This window comes from Beta vulgaris, chromosome 5 (genome assembly GCF_026745355.1).
Source record: "Beta vulgaris subsp. vulgaris cultivar EL10 chromosome 5, EL10.2, whole genome shotgun sequence".
Taxonomy (NCBI): domain Eukaryota; kingdom Viridiplantae; phylum Streptophyta; class Magnoliopsida; order Caryophyllales; family Amaranthaceae; genus Beta; species Beta vulgaris.
This window is the reverse complement of record NC_079206.1, coordinates 59,929,233-59,946,205: the sequence shown is the minus strand read 5'-3', so window position 1 is coordinate 59,946,205 and position 16,973 is coordinate 59,929,233. Positions and strand designations below refer to the sequence as shown.

The 16,973-nt window shown below is 33.9% G+C and overlaps 2 protein-coding genes, 1 long non-coding RNA gene and 1 pseudogene across 4 annotated transcripts; 2 read left to right on the top strand and 2 right to left on the bottom strand.

Annotated features, from left to right (window-relative positions):
- The first annotated feature begins 1,672 nt into the window (after positions 1-1,672).
- LOC104894387 (GDSL esterase/lipase At5g14450-like) lies at positions 1,673-3,104 on the top strand (annotated as a pseudogene).
- Positions 3,105-4,054: 950 nt separating this feature from the next.
- Positions 4,055-7,594, bottom strand: LOC104894176 (uncharacterized). The gene is made up of 2 exons (XR_790192.4): positions 6,867-7,594; positions 4,055-4,325 (listed from the first exon to the last, which is right to left on the bottom strand). It is a non-coding gene; the product is annotated as an uncharacterized LOC104894176 (long non-coding RNA).
- A 3,378-nt stretch (positions 7,595-10,972) lies between these two features.
- Positions 10,973-11,979, top strand: LOC130591642 (protein FAR-RED IMPAIRED RESPONSE 1-like). 2 transcript variants are annotated; one of them, XM_057395224.1, is made up of 2 exons: positions 10,973-11,131; positions 11,491-11,979. In XM_057395224.1, the coding sequence occupies exons 1-2, from the start codon at positions 11,011-11,013 to the stop codon at positions 11,856-11,858; spliced, it is 489 nt and encodes a 162-aa protein (XP_057251207.1). In that variant the 5' UTR covers positions 10,973-11,010; the 3' UTR covers positions 11,859-11,979. The 2 variants fall into 2 exon arrangements, with proteins under 2 accessions (XP_057251207.1, XP_057251208.1); XM_057395225.1 differs by having other exon boundaries at positions 11,494-11,968.
- A 1,651-nt stretch (positions 11,980-13,630) lies between these two features.
- LOC130591551 (uncharacterized) lies at positions 13,631-15,502 on the bottom strand. Its single transcript, XM_057394916.1, has 4 exons — positions 15,146-15,502; positions 14,270-14,517; positions 13,914-14,060; positions 13,631-13,817 (listed from the first exon to the last, which is right to left on the bottom strand). Exons 2-4 carry the CDS (start codon positions 14,390-14,392, stop codon positions 13,782-13,784), a joined length of 306 nt encoding a protein of 101 aa, XP_057250899.1. The 5' UTR covers positions 14,393-14,517; positions 15,146-15,502; the 3' UTR covers positions 13,631-13,781.
- Positions 15,503-16,973: the final 1,471 nt, after the last annotated feature.

The following is a 16,973-nucleotide window of genomic DNA, read 5'->3' as shown; positions in this document are numbered from 1 at the left end:
TTATTGTAACTGACTCGAGGCATCGCCCGGGCAAAAAAACTAGTTCTTTGTAATAAATTGTCGCATTGTCTCTACTTGATTTATGTGTAATTGTTTTTTTTTTAAAAAAATATCATGGAACAATTTTCAGTGTACCTTAATTTGATGGAATTTTATTTTCTGAATTAAGGTGAAAGTTTTAAGATAAGAAAGTGATTGCATGAAATATAAGCCAACTACATTTGTGTTGTTTTTAGTTTGTACTCCCTCCGGTCTTTATTAGTTCACCCTTATTTTTTTTTGGGATGTCCCTTATTAATTTACCTCTTTTTTTTGTTTCTATTTTTGAAATAGGACCGCTAACTTTTCATCACACATACATTCAACTTTAATATACTAAAATCATGTGCTCATTGTACTAAATCATTAGGACGCAAATAACTTTAAACTCATAATCCTTGCCAGTAATTTTGTTCAACGTGTTCAAATGATCTAACAAAGTGAAAACAAGATCTTAACACACTATTTATTGACGTGTGATATGACACTAACGAAATTTATCACCGTTATAGCTATTAAAGTTGGACTAGGTGATAAAGTTGTAAGAAGCTCGGGACACTAAACTTAAACTAGACCAAAGTATGAGACACTAAGAGCATCTTCAATGGTAAGCAACAACCCTATGTTGTTTGTCATGTCACATCATTTTTTCAAGCTACAATAAATTTAAGATATATATTACTCTAATGACAAGCAATAACTAGTTCTAGCTTGAATGTGACTCACTTTGCCAACTAAGCTCTTATTCTTGCATATTATTGGTAATTTAATAAATGGGTCCCACCACTTTTAAAGCAAGCTATATAGCTTGTTTGAGCAACATTGCTCACCCAAGCTATATTGCTTGTTTTACTCCAATGGCTGGACTACTAGCTAGAAATTTTTATGAATTGCAAGCAAGTTCTATTTTGCAACCATTAGAGATGTTCTAAAGTTAGATTTTTTGAACTTCTTAGATATGATAACACACTTTAAATTACAAATTTGGAATATGGCATTTTGTAGGAATATGCGTCACTAATTTTTTTTTTGGATATGTTAAAATGTACCAAAAACACTATTTCCGACGAGAAAGTCAAATTTCCAGCCTTTGATTTGGTAGGAACTCGCGAGTGAGCCACAAAGTGAGATTGAGGAAGTTGGAGGCAAATGAATGTAATAGAAGAAATTGAATATCACACTGTATACAAAGAGTAATTAAGCAAGTCAAGGTTGGAAATTTGACTTTTTTGCCATAAATAGTGTTTTTGGTACGTTTTAACAAAACTTAAATTTAGGTTGGTATATCTCAAAAAAAAAGTTCAGTGAAGTATATCCCCACAAAATGCTCTATTACCCTGGTATATCCCCGCAAAAACTCTAATTGGCATGTATTCTGATTGCTAAAGACCCCATTCTAAGCAGAATAGTATGATATGTATTCTTATGTCTGGTGCTAGAGGAAATTTTTAGATGTTTGGGGTCTTTGGGGTATTACTTATTAGTAAGGTAAAATGGGAACATTTTCCTGTTTCAATGCCGAATGTTTGAGGGGGGAGAAACTTCTAATTTATAGCTGTGATAGTAATTATAATTACATTTTTTTTGAACTTTTTGTGTCAATTTTTTTTACCAACTTCTTAAAATACAAACAATGATACCCTATTTGCTGCATATCTTGGTTGCAAATCAGGTAATTCCTAGTTTTCGCGTTAATTGGGAGTATATGATGGAGTATAACCGTTCTAGAGGATTTCATCCCCAATCTTTATGATTAAGTTTTGACACTTCACTTCTTAGTTCTAAGATTTAACTAGTGCTGCTCTTCATAATCAACAGCATACCTCAGTCTCAGTAGAATTACTATACTTTGAGTGCATACTTGAACTCAATTGGTGCAAATTTCAGCCACGGTGCTAGTTTTGCTACTGGAGGATCAACCATCCGTAGGCAAAATGAAACAATATTTCAGTATGGAATTAGTCCTTTCTCACTCGATGTCCAAATCTGGCATTATGATCAGTTTAAATCTAGAACCAAGGATCTCTATAATCAAGGTATCTAATAATGCCATTTCATTTTCATACTTGAATTATTTTTATGGGATGAATATAAAATGCCTCAAATCAAGTACATGAATGTTGTTTATACTTGTTGAAATTCAATTCAGTCAAGAGTCCCTTTGAGAGAAGTTTGCTTCCAAGACCTGAAGACTTCTCAAAGGCTCTTTACACGTTCGACATCGGCCAAAATGATCTGTCTGTTGCCTTCCGTACAATGAACGATGAACAACTTGGTGCTACCATCCCTAACATCATTTCACAGTTTTCAACAGCAGTTCAAGTAAGTTTCTAGGATCAATCTTGACAACTATTATAACTTTTCCAGCTTACTACGTAGTGTGTCTTATAAAGTTTATGTACGTTTCTAAATGCTTGACAGCATTTATATGAACAAGGAGCAAGGTCATTCTGGATACATAACACTGGTCCAATTGGTTGTTTACCCGTCTCACTGTTTACATCACGAATCGAAGCCCGGATTTCTTGATGAATATGGTTGCATAAAGGGACAAAATGATATTGCTATTGAGTTCAATAAGCAACTCAAGGTTGCTGTTATACAACTCAGGACAAAACTCCCAGAAGCTGCTCTTACATATGTGGATCTTTATTCTGCTAAGTACGGATTAATTAGCTAAACAAAGAGCCAAGGTAATCATATCACAGAATCTGAGCTTAATCTATTTAAATATATCCTTTAACATCATGCTTTATTTGATTCAAAGAAGTAAGTTGTTCATTTTGTCTTTTTGGAACCAGGATGGGCAGACCCAATGAAGGTCTGCTGTGGATACCATGAGAAGGATGGCCATGTATGGTGTGGGCAAAAGGGTGTCGACGAATGGTAGACAGTGCTTGGTGCAGCCTGCAAGAAGCCAGAATTACATGTGAGTTGGGATGGTGTGCATCACACTGAAGTGCAAATCATTGGTTCGCTAATCACTACTTAATGGCTCACTCTCTGATCCACCAATTCCCATCTCTCATGCTGTTATAGGAATTAAGCTGTTACATAGCCTATAGGAATAATAAAGGCTTTTAATCGCCGTAGAAGTAGAGGTAAGATTGAGATTAGTGATATTTTGTTATATGCATGCATGAAGAAGTTATACCAGAAAAAGGCACAATCAGACTTGGTTCTGTTCTTTTGTTCAACTCGGGGAATTGGCTCTAGTGCATTTTGGTGCCAAAATCATAAGTATATATATGTATGGAAACTATTCTACATTCAGCAAGTGATCAGAATAAAGTAGAGGTGATCATTTTGGCCCGGCCCGCTGGCCCGGCCCGGCCCGTTTTTGGGCCGGGTTTTGGGCAGAATTTTTCGGCCCGGCCCGGTCATTTTTTTTTTGTTTTTGGGCGGGCTTTGGGCAAGCTAAAAACGACTTTTTAGTCTATTTTTTGGCCCGGCCCGTTTTGGCCCGCAAAAGCCCGGCCCGAAATAGCGGGCTTTGGACACAAAAATTCGGCCCAAATTTAGGCCCGGCCCGGCCAATGGGCAAATTTTTTTGGCCCCGGCCCGGCCCATGATCACCTCTAGAATAAAGAATGCACTTTTGCTAAAATCATTTTGGTGCGTATACATATATAAATGGAAATTATTCTCTAATCCATCCTGCTTATGTGGTAGGAATCATATTTATATCATATTCTATAATCTCAGTCTGCATCATCTGATGTCCCATAATTTTTTGTTGCGCCCCATCATTATGGCTTCTTTATTCTTTCACATTGATCGGATGTCCTAACAAAGTAACAATATACAAAATTAGCTAACAACCTCTAACATGACATGACATGACAATACGACCAAAATTGATACAACACAAATATAAAGTTATTGTGAGAAATCCGAACTAGACATGACACAAACACAAAGGCACACAAACCCTGCCAAAGATGATCAAGTTGTCATATTATGCAGTTATCGCGCTTCCTATAGGGTTTTTAATATATTTGTGAACAACTCGAAATTAACACGAGAATAAAAATGAATAATGAAGGCTTGTTATTACATCTACAGTGTTATTTTTCTGAAAGGAATATCGTAGAAGAAGCACAAAACGTGATCTACTGTTTCAAAATGCTACATCCAGACATGTTCACGTATCTAATGGTTTGCCTTAGCATGTACTCTTCATCAGGAATAATTTGAAAAAGAAAAAGTCTTTATTTAGCAGTTGATGCAGTTACACTGTTTCAGGCCTTATTTTTCTGATCGTCCTGGTCTTCCTGGTTTAATTTCTGCAAAAGAATGAATCGGTCAATGACAGTCCACAAAGTATCCAAATTCAGAAGGTACAATCATAAATTATAGTTATCATCATAAAACATCAGGAGCAGAATGCATGCAATATTAGCCAATCTGCAGGACAAACAACATAATTTGTTATAAGATACAGCAAACTGAGTACATGAACCAACAGACAGCACTCATTTGATGCTTGAGGATGATAAGGAGAAATACAAATCTAAAACTAGAAGCATGCCATGACCAGGAGAGCAAGTAATTAAGAAAAGGCAAGGACTTGCATCAACTGTTTCGATTGTCATCTCAAGAGAATGATCAAAGAAATTCAGTTGTACTCGAAAAGAGACCAAATTTGATGTGCATAAATTTAAGTTTCTTAAATAGAAGAGGAAAGTATAGGAAGTTGGACATTGGCAACTAAATGTAAAATCTTGACCTTCTTATCTCCATGCAGAAAAGCAAAAATAAAAACCTTTTGCTCAAGTGGAACAATAGTTAACACATTAAAACAGAACTACAGAGCTCACATTCCACTGATCAGTAAGAAGACCAATAATGCCAATTCATCTAAAATAGATCCCCAATTAATGTTCTGCCCATAGTAGAGGTGAAGCGGTCTAGTTCAAGTCTGCCAAAATGCCAGAACAAAAGAGTTAAGTACCTACCAAGGACCTAAAGTATTCATCTTTTTTCCGTTAAGGACCTAAAGTAATTTTTTGCTCCCATAAGGGATCAACACTAACGGACGTTAAGTATAGTAGCTTAAACTAACAACAAACTTAATAATGAAATACACCAATTTGAAAAGAAAAAAAAAAACCTAAAGCTTCCTTTACACTTCTCTACTCGTGAGAAAAGATCAGTCACAAGAAGAGGAAAAATCACTTTCTTCATCAAAAGAAACTCATTCATCTCTGTTTTTATGTTCATGAGAGCAAATCTGTAAAGGTGAGAACATTCAATTCCTTTGCTATCACATAAATTTTTTTTTTTTTGTTTTTGCTTATATTTTTGCTATCTCTTCTTGGATTAATTATTATCTTCTCCAAAATTTTTATGTTGTGCCATTAAATTGACTGAAAAACATGATTAATTAAGATGTTACTTTGTGCTTAGATTAAAAAAATTGATTTGGATTTTATCTTGAAATTTTTGGTGAGAAATTTGGAACCTTGCCGAAAGAAAGAGAATAACTAGACTTAAAACTAAAGCAAGTATGATACTCATGAATAAGATTGAAAAGTAAAAGCAGGAAGCCAAATATGTCCTAGGATCCAACAAAAACTTGAGACTTCTAAAGTTCATGCAGGAGGATGGACAGCTTATTGGGATGGGAGATTCTCTTTTGGTGTGAGAGAAGGAGCCACACAAGTCAAATATGTTATCAACTTGTTGAATAGAACTTGTAGCTGCAATGCGTGGCAAGTTAGTGGCGTTCCTTGCAATCATGTTGTAGCTGCAATATGGAAGAATGGTGATCCTCCCTGAGCAATACGTGGCAGATTGGTTTTATAAGTGCAGCTATTTAAAAGTATATCGGTTTAATTTAGAGCCTCTGGGCCCCCAAGTATGGCCAACATCACAATACTCCATACAACCACCTCATGTCAAAAAGGTAAATGCTTGTAGGTCAAAAAAGGAAAGGAGATCAAAAGATGGTGAGATTGTAAAAGGGAGAAAAATAAGTAAGGTGGAGAGTGAAATGTCATGCACAAGATGTCGACAACAAGGTCATAACATCAGAACTTGTAAGAATGATAAGATATACTACATTTTGCTCCAACTAAGAACCAAAAACAGCAGCAAATAAAGCCACAACAGAGGAAGGGGGAAGAACAAGGATCTGGAAATTCAAGCTTTCCTACTCAACACTCACAAGTACCTATGCACCAAAAAGGGATTGGAATCTATACATATCCAAATGGATTTCAAAGACTTGCAAATGTGAGTGTGAAATTCGGTTTGTAACTTTAATTGCATTAGTTTACTTTAGACTAAGTCCTTTTAACTTTTATTTTTAGGTGCAACCATTGAGGAGAGGTATAGCGGTGTATAATGATAATGAAGGGCATAATACCTTGCATTCCATCACCTCCAATCATGAAAGTGTTCCGAAAATGTCACAAAGTAGCAGCGCTAGAACACCATGGTTCTCTGCCTCCACTTCTAAACCAAATCCTTCAATTGTCCGAAATTTTCGGAAGAGAAATGCTAGCTAATTCCTCACCTCTCCTCCCATCCCCCAACTATACAAACATATTTCTACAGAACGATGGTGGGAGGCAATACTAAATACATATAAAAGCCTAACACAGACAGCATTTACGGCCCGTTTGGTAGTCGTTAATAGCAAATTGGTAATGCAAATTGGTAATGCAAAACAACCATATAATTATACAGCAAGAAATGTAATATACATACTTTTAATAGCACATAAACGATCCATTAAAAAACCTAACATCAATAAAACTACTCAATTAAAAATTAAGAAACTTAATGACAAAGAATGAGGAGGAGAGAGAAAGTAGAGTTACCGATTGAGCATTGTGCCAAGAGAGACCTTGATAGACATTAACGGAGAAAGTAGCAGTGAGATAGATAGTTGCTAAACCCAGACTCGCCGTAAAACCCTTGAAAACCAAGTCTCCCACCTTGCTTCCTATTCCCATCTCTCTCTTTCTTTACCAATTTTACGGATACGATCCCCAATAGGCAATAGATCTCCTTTTGTCAATTATCCTATCTACTCTTTTTTATAATCACTACTCACTAGTATTTGGACCTGGACGTCGCCGCGAGTTGGTTTTGTGTTTCATAACTTGATATACGTTTTTTTTTCATTCCTATTAAATATATCAAGAAAAACTCACTATTTAAAAGGTACAAATATAATAATATGAGAACGTATTGTGTCGGACTCGTCCGACACAACACTCTCATCGGACGAGCAACGCGCGACGCGCGCGACTTATTAAAGACCGAAAAAATAAAAAAAAAAAAACAAAACACTTTCATTCCCTTCATCCGCTTCATCCGCCATTGTTCAAGAACAAAAACATATCCAACACATCCACTTTCTCACTACAAATCTAGTTCCACTACTGAAATCTAGTTCGTTACAAATTGAACAAGAATGTCAACCGAAGATTCGAATTCACAAATCGCAAGTTCGTTACAAATTGATCTGAGCAATGAGAATACTCACAGAGATCTCACATTACAAATTGAACTAAACAATGAAAACCGTAACACAGATATCACATCAAAAAAAAAAAGAAAGAAATTACATGAAGAATCAGCTGGAATACAAGACAAAGTAACAGGTGTATGTCTAAAATTAATTTTCAATTGCATTTACTCATTTTCAGTTATAATTTTGATTGTGTAAGTTAGTATGCATAAAATTACCTTTTACATTGCAACAAAACTCTATTTTTCACTCATTAACTTCTTTTTCAGTTAGACTTATTTAGTTTTCAGTTAGACTTATTAAGTGTTCAGTTAGAGTACTTTAGTTTTCAGTTAATATAGTTTTCAGTTAGACTTAATTAGTTTTCAGTTGGACTTATTACTCTTCAGTTAAACTTATTTACGCTTCAGTTAGACTTATTTACTTTCCGTTAGACTTATTTACTCTTCATTAGACTGATTCAGATAGACTTATTAAGTGTTCAGTTAGAGTAATTTAGTTTTCAGTTAGACTTATTTACTCTTCAGTTAGACTGATTCAGTTAGACTTATTAAGTGTTCAGTTAGAGTAATTTAGTTTTCAGTTAGACTTATTTACTCTTCAGTTAGACTTATTTACACTTCAGTTAGACTTATTTTCTCTTCAGTTAGACTTATTTACTCTTCAGTTAGACTGATTCATAGACTGATTCAGTTAGACTAATTTAGTTTTCAGTTAGACTTATTTAGTTTTCAGTTAGACTTATTAACTCTTCAGTTAGACTTATTTAGTTTTCAGTTAGACTTATTTGCTCTTCAGTTAGACAGATTCAGTTAGACTAATTTAGTTTTCAGTTAGACTGATTCAGTTTTAAGTTAGACTTATTTAGTTTTCAGTTAGACTATTTTCTTTTCAGTTGGTCCTTAATTTATTTCATTTAGTATATTATTCTTTCATTTGATACTATTACAATCATTCTCAGCTACACTTGTTTAGTTTTCAGTAATGCTTTTGTTCTTTAAGTTAGTGTCCTAATTTTTTGACAATGAACTCAACAGCTGAACATGAATATCTCAAGTACATCAATGACGAAAATATCAGTAGCAGTTTAATAGGGAGACATGTTACAGATCACAAAGATGGTTACAACTTGTATCAAGCACACTCAAGAGCATTAGGATTTAGTATTAGGAAACAAACTCTAAGGAGGAGGAGAATTGATAATTCAATATACGAATTCTACTTGGTTTGCTCAAAGGAAGGAGGCTCAAAATCAACAAACAAAATAACAGAACAAAAGAAAAAGACACACAACAAGAAAAACCTGTTCAGATACCAGATGTTGAGCAGCCAACCCAAAAGAAAGGAAAGAGTAGTCAATGAAACAAGAACAGCATGCAAAGCCATGGTCAGATTTAAGCAAGAAAAACCTGGTGAAGACTTTGTTGTAGTAGCTCATGAGTTGCAGCACAACCATGAGTTGGTAATACAACAAGAAATACATCATCTGAAATCAGAAAGGAAGATAACTGAACAAAAAGGACAACTAATACAAACAATGGTTGAATCTGGCATAAAGCCAATGCATGCATACAACTTTTTGTGTCATGAGGCTGGATCAGAAGAAGTAGTGGGCCACACAAAAAGGGACCATCTAAACTATATCACACAGTACAGAACAAGATTGGTTGAAGGAAAGGATATGCAGAGTGTGTTGGACTTACTTCAGCAAAGAGCGGATGATGATCCTGCATTCTTCTACAGGCTGAAATTTGGGGAACATAACAACATTGTCAGCTACTTTTGGCGAGATTCAATGATGTTGGAGGACTTCAAAGCATATGGAGATGTTATGATATTTGACACAACATATAGGACAAACAAATATGGACTGATATGTGCACCATTTGTTGGCATAAATTGCCATTGGAAAACAACAATGTTTGCATGTGCTTTCATAACTAATGAAAAGGAAGAGAGCTTTGAATGGCTACTAGAAACATTCAAGAGAGCAATGTGCCAACAAGAGCCAAAAACAATTTTCACTGATCAAGATAAGGCAATGGGCAATGCAATTGAAAAGGTATTTTTCAGTTAGAATTATTTAATTTTTCAGTTAGAATTATTTAGTCTTCAGTTTGAGTTAATTATTTATAATTCAGTTAGACTTATTTATAATTCAGTTAGACCTATTTAGTTTTCATTTAGACTCATTAATTTTTCAGATAGCCTTATTTACTTTTTAGTTAGACTAATTTACTTTTCAGTTAGACTCATTGAGTTTTTAGTTAGACGTATTTAGTTTTCAGTTAGACTCATTTAGTTGTCAGTTAGACTTATTGAGTTTTCAGTTAGACTTACTTAGTTTTCAGTTAGACTAATTTACTTGTCAGTTAGACACATTGAGTTTTCAGTTAGACTTATTTAGTTTTCAGTTAGACTCATTTAGTTGTCAGTTAGACTCATTGAGTTTTCAGTTAGACTCATTTATTTCCACTATTTCAGTTAGACTTCTTTCTTTTTCAGTTAGACGTATTGATTATTCAGGTAGACTTAGTTAATTTTCAGTTAGACTTATTTAGTTGTCAGTTACACTTATTTACTTTTCAGTTAGACAAATTTACTTTTCAGTTAGACTTATTTAGTTTTCATTTGGGCTTCATATTACTTCTTTTTGTCTAATGAAATTTTCAGTTAGCATTTACACTGTTTTCAGTTAGACTTCTTAATTTTCAGTTGGTCTTCATATTATTTCTTTACCTTTTAAATTAGATTCACAAGCATTCAAATGAAAGTGATTTCTAGCATAATATGTACTATCTTAAAACAGGTTTTCCCAAATACAAGACATAGGCTTTGCCTTTGGCATATAGAGAAGAACTTTGTAAGCCACTTCGGATCCCTCAAGACCAATGAAGACTTCAAGAACATGTTCAAGAACTGTTTGATGGGGTGTCAAAATGAATCAGGCTTTGAAGAATTGTGGGCGAAAATGATGGAATTGTATGGACACGAGAAAAAGGAATGGTTCGAGCAAGTATATGATCAGAGACACAAGTGGTGCACCGCATTAAACAGGATATGTTTTCAGCTGGAATCTTATCATCACAAAGAAGTGAAGTCACAAATAAGGCAATATCATTCAATGCAAAAGCAACAACAAACCTGTTTGAATTCTATCATATATTTGAGCAAACAGTGAAAAGATGGAGAAGCAATGAAACTAGTGACAACTTCCGGAACAGAACTGAACGTCCCAAAGCCGTCAAATCCAAATCAAAGCTTCTGAAACATGCAGCTGATGTATACACACTAGCACTGTATAATGACTTTGAAACAGAGTATGAGTGGGCAATGGCATCATTTTTACGAGCATTTGCAACAGAAAACTCACAGCTGAAGTTGTTTGAAGTCTCACCAGAAGAAGATTTCAGCAATTCACATACAGTAGCATACGATGAGGCACAACAGAATTAGTGTGCTCATGTCAATGCTTCACAGAGACGGGGATGCTTTGCTTTCACATAATAAGGGTCATGCACATGTTCAGCATATTTCAAATACCACAACAATATATCCTTAAGAGATGGACAAGACTTGCAAAGTCAGCAGTATGGGAGAATGTTCAAGGTTAGTGAAATAAATCAATATGACTAACTGACAAATGAAAGCAACTAACTGAAAAACTGAAGACTCCAACTGAAACAATTAACTGATCACCTGAAAATTTAATTAGTGAACTGAAAAAAAAAAGGCTCCAGCTGAAACATTACTATAACTAACTGATAAATTAATGTTACTACCAGAACATTAATTGGGGTTTTGTTTGTGTGTGGGAGGGGGGATATTAGTGGTGGGGGGTTTTGGGGGTGTGGGGTTTAACACTTAACTAACTGAAACAATTAACACACCACCTCAAAGAATTTATAAGCTATCTGAAAAATTTAGTTAGTCAAATGAACTAATTGACTAAGAAACATTTATTAAAGCAGACAAGGACCAAAGCCAAAATGCACAGTTGTGGACACCATGGAGACATGCAATAACCAAGAATTTCTACAACCTAGTGTCAATATGTCAATCAAATGAGGATGCAAGAACATTATGTGACAAGTCGTTGAAGGAATTATACAAATCAGTGAAAGAAGTTTTCAAGACTGATCAACAAAAACAACAAGAAATCGAAGATGAAGAACTACGAAGACAAACAGTTGAAAATCCTGAGGTGATAAAGACAAAAGGAAGACCACCAAAGGGAAACAAGAGAGTAAAAGGACATTTTGAGAAGCGTAAAATGAAGACAAGGCATCCGAACGAATATGGAACAAAAACCCCAAATGTACCTCAAGTTGAATAGTGTTCAAATAATATTAGTTTTCAATTGTATTCCACTCAGTAATTGTATTGAAATTTACACTTGTTTATTCCTAAGCTACTCGAAATTCAGTAATATTAGTATTTATTGTCCTTCAGTTAGACTTGTTTATTTTTCAGCTAGTGTTTCTAGTGCTTCACTTAGACGTGTTTACTTTTAAGCTTATATTAATTCAGTTTCAGTTAGACTTGTATATTTTTCAGCTAGTGTTAATTTGCTTCAGTTAGACTAATTTATTTCTCAGCTTATCTTTTACTGCTTCAGTTAGACTTGTGTTTCTTTTTCAGCTAGTCTTAATGATGCTTCAGTTAGACTTATTTATTTCTCAGCTTATCTTTATACTGCTTCAGTTAGACTTGTGTCTTTTTCAGCTAGTCTTAATGATGCTTCAGTTAGACGTATTTATTTTTCAGCTTGTATTAATTGTACTTCAATTAGACTTGTGTATATTTTGCTTCAGTTAGACTTATTTGATTTTCAGCCTCTATTAATTACGCTTCAGTTAGACTTGTGTAGTTTTCAGCTAGTGTTAAATTTCCTTCAGTCAGACTTATTTATTTTTCAGCTAGTATTAATTGTGCTTCAGCTAGACTTCTTTATTTTTCAGCTAGTGTTTATAGAGCTTCAGTTAGACTTGTTTATTTTTCAGTTAGACTTAATAACTCTTCAGTTAGACTTGTTTGTTTTTCAGCTACTATTTACAGTGTATAAGTTAGACTTAAAATTTATATTTACAAATATATGTCATACACTTATTATTATGAGTTAGATTTTTCATTTTTCAGTTGGTATTTGTATTTTTCCAATTAATTTTCAAACAACTTCATTTTTACACAAATGTATTCCATTCAAAGTAAGTGTAAATGTACAATTCATTAAAGAACACAGATATAAAATGTAAAATGAGTTCTGTGCTATTTGTACTGTACATTGCAAAATTCAATGGTTTCTATTTCTACTGTACATTATAATAATAATAAAAAAAGTTTGGCACCTAAGAATAATGAAATTTCAACAGTTGCTCTATTTTCACTTTGTCTCCAAAATTATTATTCAACACATCTTCTACTTTCGCCTCATGATCCCTCCTTCGCCGTAAAATGTGTGCTTCTTTTCTATTCGTCTTCTTTGATCGATTAAATGCTAATTTATCTAGAAACGCCTCTTTATCCTTCCTTATCTTCTGTCTTGCCATCAGTTCAGGTTTCTTTGCAGACCAAACATAACAGTCATGCTTCACTTTCTCTCTCAGTTTGTTTAAAGGATGGTCCACAAGACGAAGAGCAAGCCTACACCGCTCAAGGTTTTTGGTGGCTGCCTAAAAAATAAAAAAATCAAAACTATTAAAAAAGGTTCAAAAATGTAACAATTACAAAATAAAACTAACTGAAAATAAACAACAACATCAACTAGTCTTTATAGTGCTTCATTGTTTTTAGGTAGTCCTTATAATGCTTTCAGCTAGTAATGATTGTGTTTCAGTTAGACTTGATTGTTTTTCAGCTAGTATTTATTATGTTTCAGTTAGACTTGTTTATTTCTAAGCTAGTCTTTACAGTGCTTCAGTTAGACTTCATTATTTCTCAGCTAGTCTTTATAGTGCTTCAGTTAGACATCTTTGTTTTTCAGCTAGTCTTTCAAGTCCTTCACTAACTGGCTATCATACCTTTTTCTATTAAAAAACTTTCAAAAACAGAAATGTAACAAGCAAAATACTCCTAAAAACAATAAAGTAATCATACCCTTTTAGGTCAACAAGTGCAGCATGGTTAGTATTTTGACCGTCATACAGCTCCATGGTTTTGATTGCATAGACACCACAATCAAAATTGTTGTCCTTGCTTCTCCAAGGGAAGTAAAGAGTTGATGTTTGCCAATGGTGGAGACGATCAAAATCACGACATCTCATAGTCTCTTCATAAAAGAATCAAAAGCACGACACTGCATTTGAAGATCAAAGAAAAAAACAACAATTAAAAAACAAGTAATAAAATGGAACAAAAAAAAAAATACAAATGCTCATAAAAAGGTACGTACAAAGTATGTAAGACCGTTAAATTCCTCATGCTTATATCTATCAATGTCCTTCATGTCTGTACGATTGTCAATATTTTCAATCCTTTTTGCTTTCTTGTTCAGCACCAAGACAGTATAATGATCATCCTTGTGAACAGGAACAAAAATCTGGAAGATAAACATAAGATGCAAAAGCAATAAGTCTACCTGACAGAGAACAACAACTGAAATACTAAAACAAAAAACTAGCTGAACTAAAAACATACACTAACTGAAAACATAAACTAGGACTAACTGACAAGTAACATACACTAACTGAAAGAGAAAATTACACTAACTGAACAAATAAAAAAATGGTTAACAATAATACAACTAACCAGTTCAGCTTCTCGAATATCATTCCGTGGAAATGATTTCACCCATGAAGAAATAGCTTCCTTACATTTCTTGTAGAATAAATCATCATCTTTTGTAATAAGCTTTTTCTTTTTTCTTCCCATTCCTTAAACTTCTGATCATACTGACTAGTGCCCTCCAGGTTCTTCAAAATAATCTCATTTTCAGCAATCTCACTCTCAAACTGAACCTTTTTTACCTTCTCAGCACACAACCAATTGATATAGTTCTACAACAAAAGAAAATAGATATAATGACAAACTGAAACATTAAGTTTAGTTTTCAGTTAGACTTTTTAAAATGTCAGTTAGATTTATTTACTTTTAGTTAGACTTATTTAGTTTTTCAGTTAGACTCATTAAGTTTTCAGTTAGACTCATTAAGTTCTCAGTGAGACTCATTAAGTTTTCAGTGAGACTTATTTACTTCTCAGTTAGACAAATTTACTTTTCAGTTAGACTCATTTAGTTTTCAGTTAGACTTATTAAGTTTTCAGTAAGACTCATTAAGTTTTCAGTTAGACTCATTAAGTTTTCAGTTAGACTCATTAAGTTTTCAGTTAGACTTATTTACTTCTCAGTTAGAGTAATTTACTTTTCAGTTAGACTCATTTAGTTTTCAGTTAGACTTCTTTATTTTTCAGTTACACTTATTTATTATTCAGCTAGACTTATTAAGTTTTCAGTTACACTTATTTAGTTGTCAGTTACACTTATTTACTTTTTATTAGACTGAAAACATAATATGACCAACTGAAAAACATAACATGACAAACTGAAAAACAGAAGATGACCAACTGACAAATAATATGACCAAATGAAAACAAACATATAAAACTAAGCAATAACAACACTTACAAAAGGCATAATATTAAACCAGAATCTCCTTGTTGCAGAAGGTGATTCCTCTTCTTGCCTATTGAACATGAAGGCGCATCCGTCAATAACTCCACTTGTCAGCCAACCTTGACGAGGCATGCTAATTAAGTCGAACTTGTACAACTGAACCGCATAGTTGCTATGAGGATTATCAAAATCCACAATGAGATCACTTGTTAGTTCACTTTGCATAATGTCATTTTTCATCTTCACTTCCTCAGAATCTGTATCCAATGACATATATGCAACATCTTCATACTCATTGTAAAATAGATAATCAACCAGCAACCTCTGGTCAGGAGACAGATCACTCAAATATCTATTATAATGTTGCAAACTTCGACAACAATATTATGCCATGGTTGTTGACAGGAACAGCATGCAATCCAGGTAGAAGATGAAACTCACCAGCTTCCTTCTCATCCTCTTCTTTTTTACCTTGTCAGAAGATGAACCAACTCCTTGATCAGCAATCCTATCAATGAGGTCCTCCAAACCTTCATCGTCATAATCATCACCGGTTCCTTAACCTCACAACTTTCCCAACTTTCTCTGAAGTAGGGTCATAGTCCCACCCCTTCAATAATTCAGGTGTTGAAGGGATTTCTGACTTTGATTGTTTCTGAGGTTTGTAGGATTTGTATGATGATTGATCAGAATAAGAGCCATCACCCTGCATTCAATTAAAATATTAAAAAAGGATGACAGATATACTAACTGAAAGATAAACATACACTAACTGAAAATAGAAACAGATACTAAATGACAAGAAACATAAACCAAATGAAAATTAAACAATTACTAACTGACAAGAAAGATACACTAACTGAAACATAACATAATACTAACTGACAAAAACAAACACTAACTGACATGAAACTTACACTAACTCAAACATAAACTGATACTAACTGACAACAAACAAACATACACTAACTGAAATAAAAGATATACTAAATGACAAGAAACATACACTAACTGAAACAGAAAAATAAACAAATTAAAACAGAAACTAAAACTATACTTACTCGAGGATATTTTACATTTACTGGAGTGATGATTGGAATTGAACTTCCAACACCCTCACCACTCTCTGCACTGTATGGAAGATCCTCAACAACAGGACTAGGAGTTAATAGTTGGAATGAAGGGGCTCGAAATCAGCAATGTTTTTCCTTTTAGCAGAAGAATCAACTCTCCAAGACTTTCTGCTATATACATTCTCAACAGCTTCAACAACAGGAGGAGGAGGAGGAGGAGTTGGAGTACGAAGATCAACAATATCAATACCAGCAGCGGTGCGAGTAGGGACGTGTGTAGAAATTTTACACTTATCCTTATCCTTAGCCCCTTTGACTTGATCATCATCAGCATTCCTCCTCTTCCTATCAGCTTCCTTTGGTTGTTCTTTCTCAACATCTTAATTCAAAACAAAAAAAAAAAAAATAAATAATAAAAAGTTCCATTTGATATTTATATGATATTCAGTTGGTATTAAGACTATTTCAGTTAGAGTATCAAAATTTTCAGTTGGTCTGAATATTCTTTCAGTTTGACTTGTTTATTGTTCAGGTAGTCTTTATAGTCCTTCAGTTAGACTTGTTTATTTTTTCAGCTAGTCTTTATAATACTTCAGTTAGACTTATTTACTCTTCCGTTAGACTTATTTACTCTTCAGTTACACTGATTAAGTTAGACTTATTAAGTGTTCAGTTAGAGTAATTTAGTTTTCAGTTAGACTTATTAACTCTTCAGTTAGGCTTATTTACACTTCAGTTAGACTTATTTTCTCTTCAGTTAGACTTAT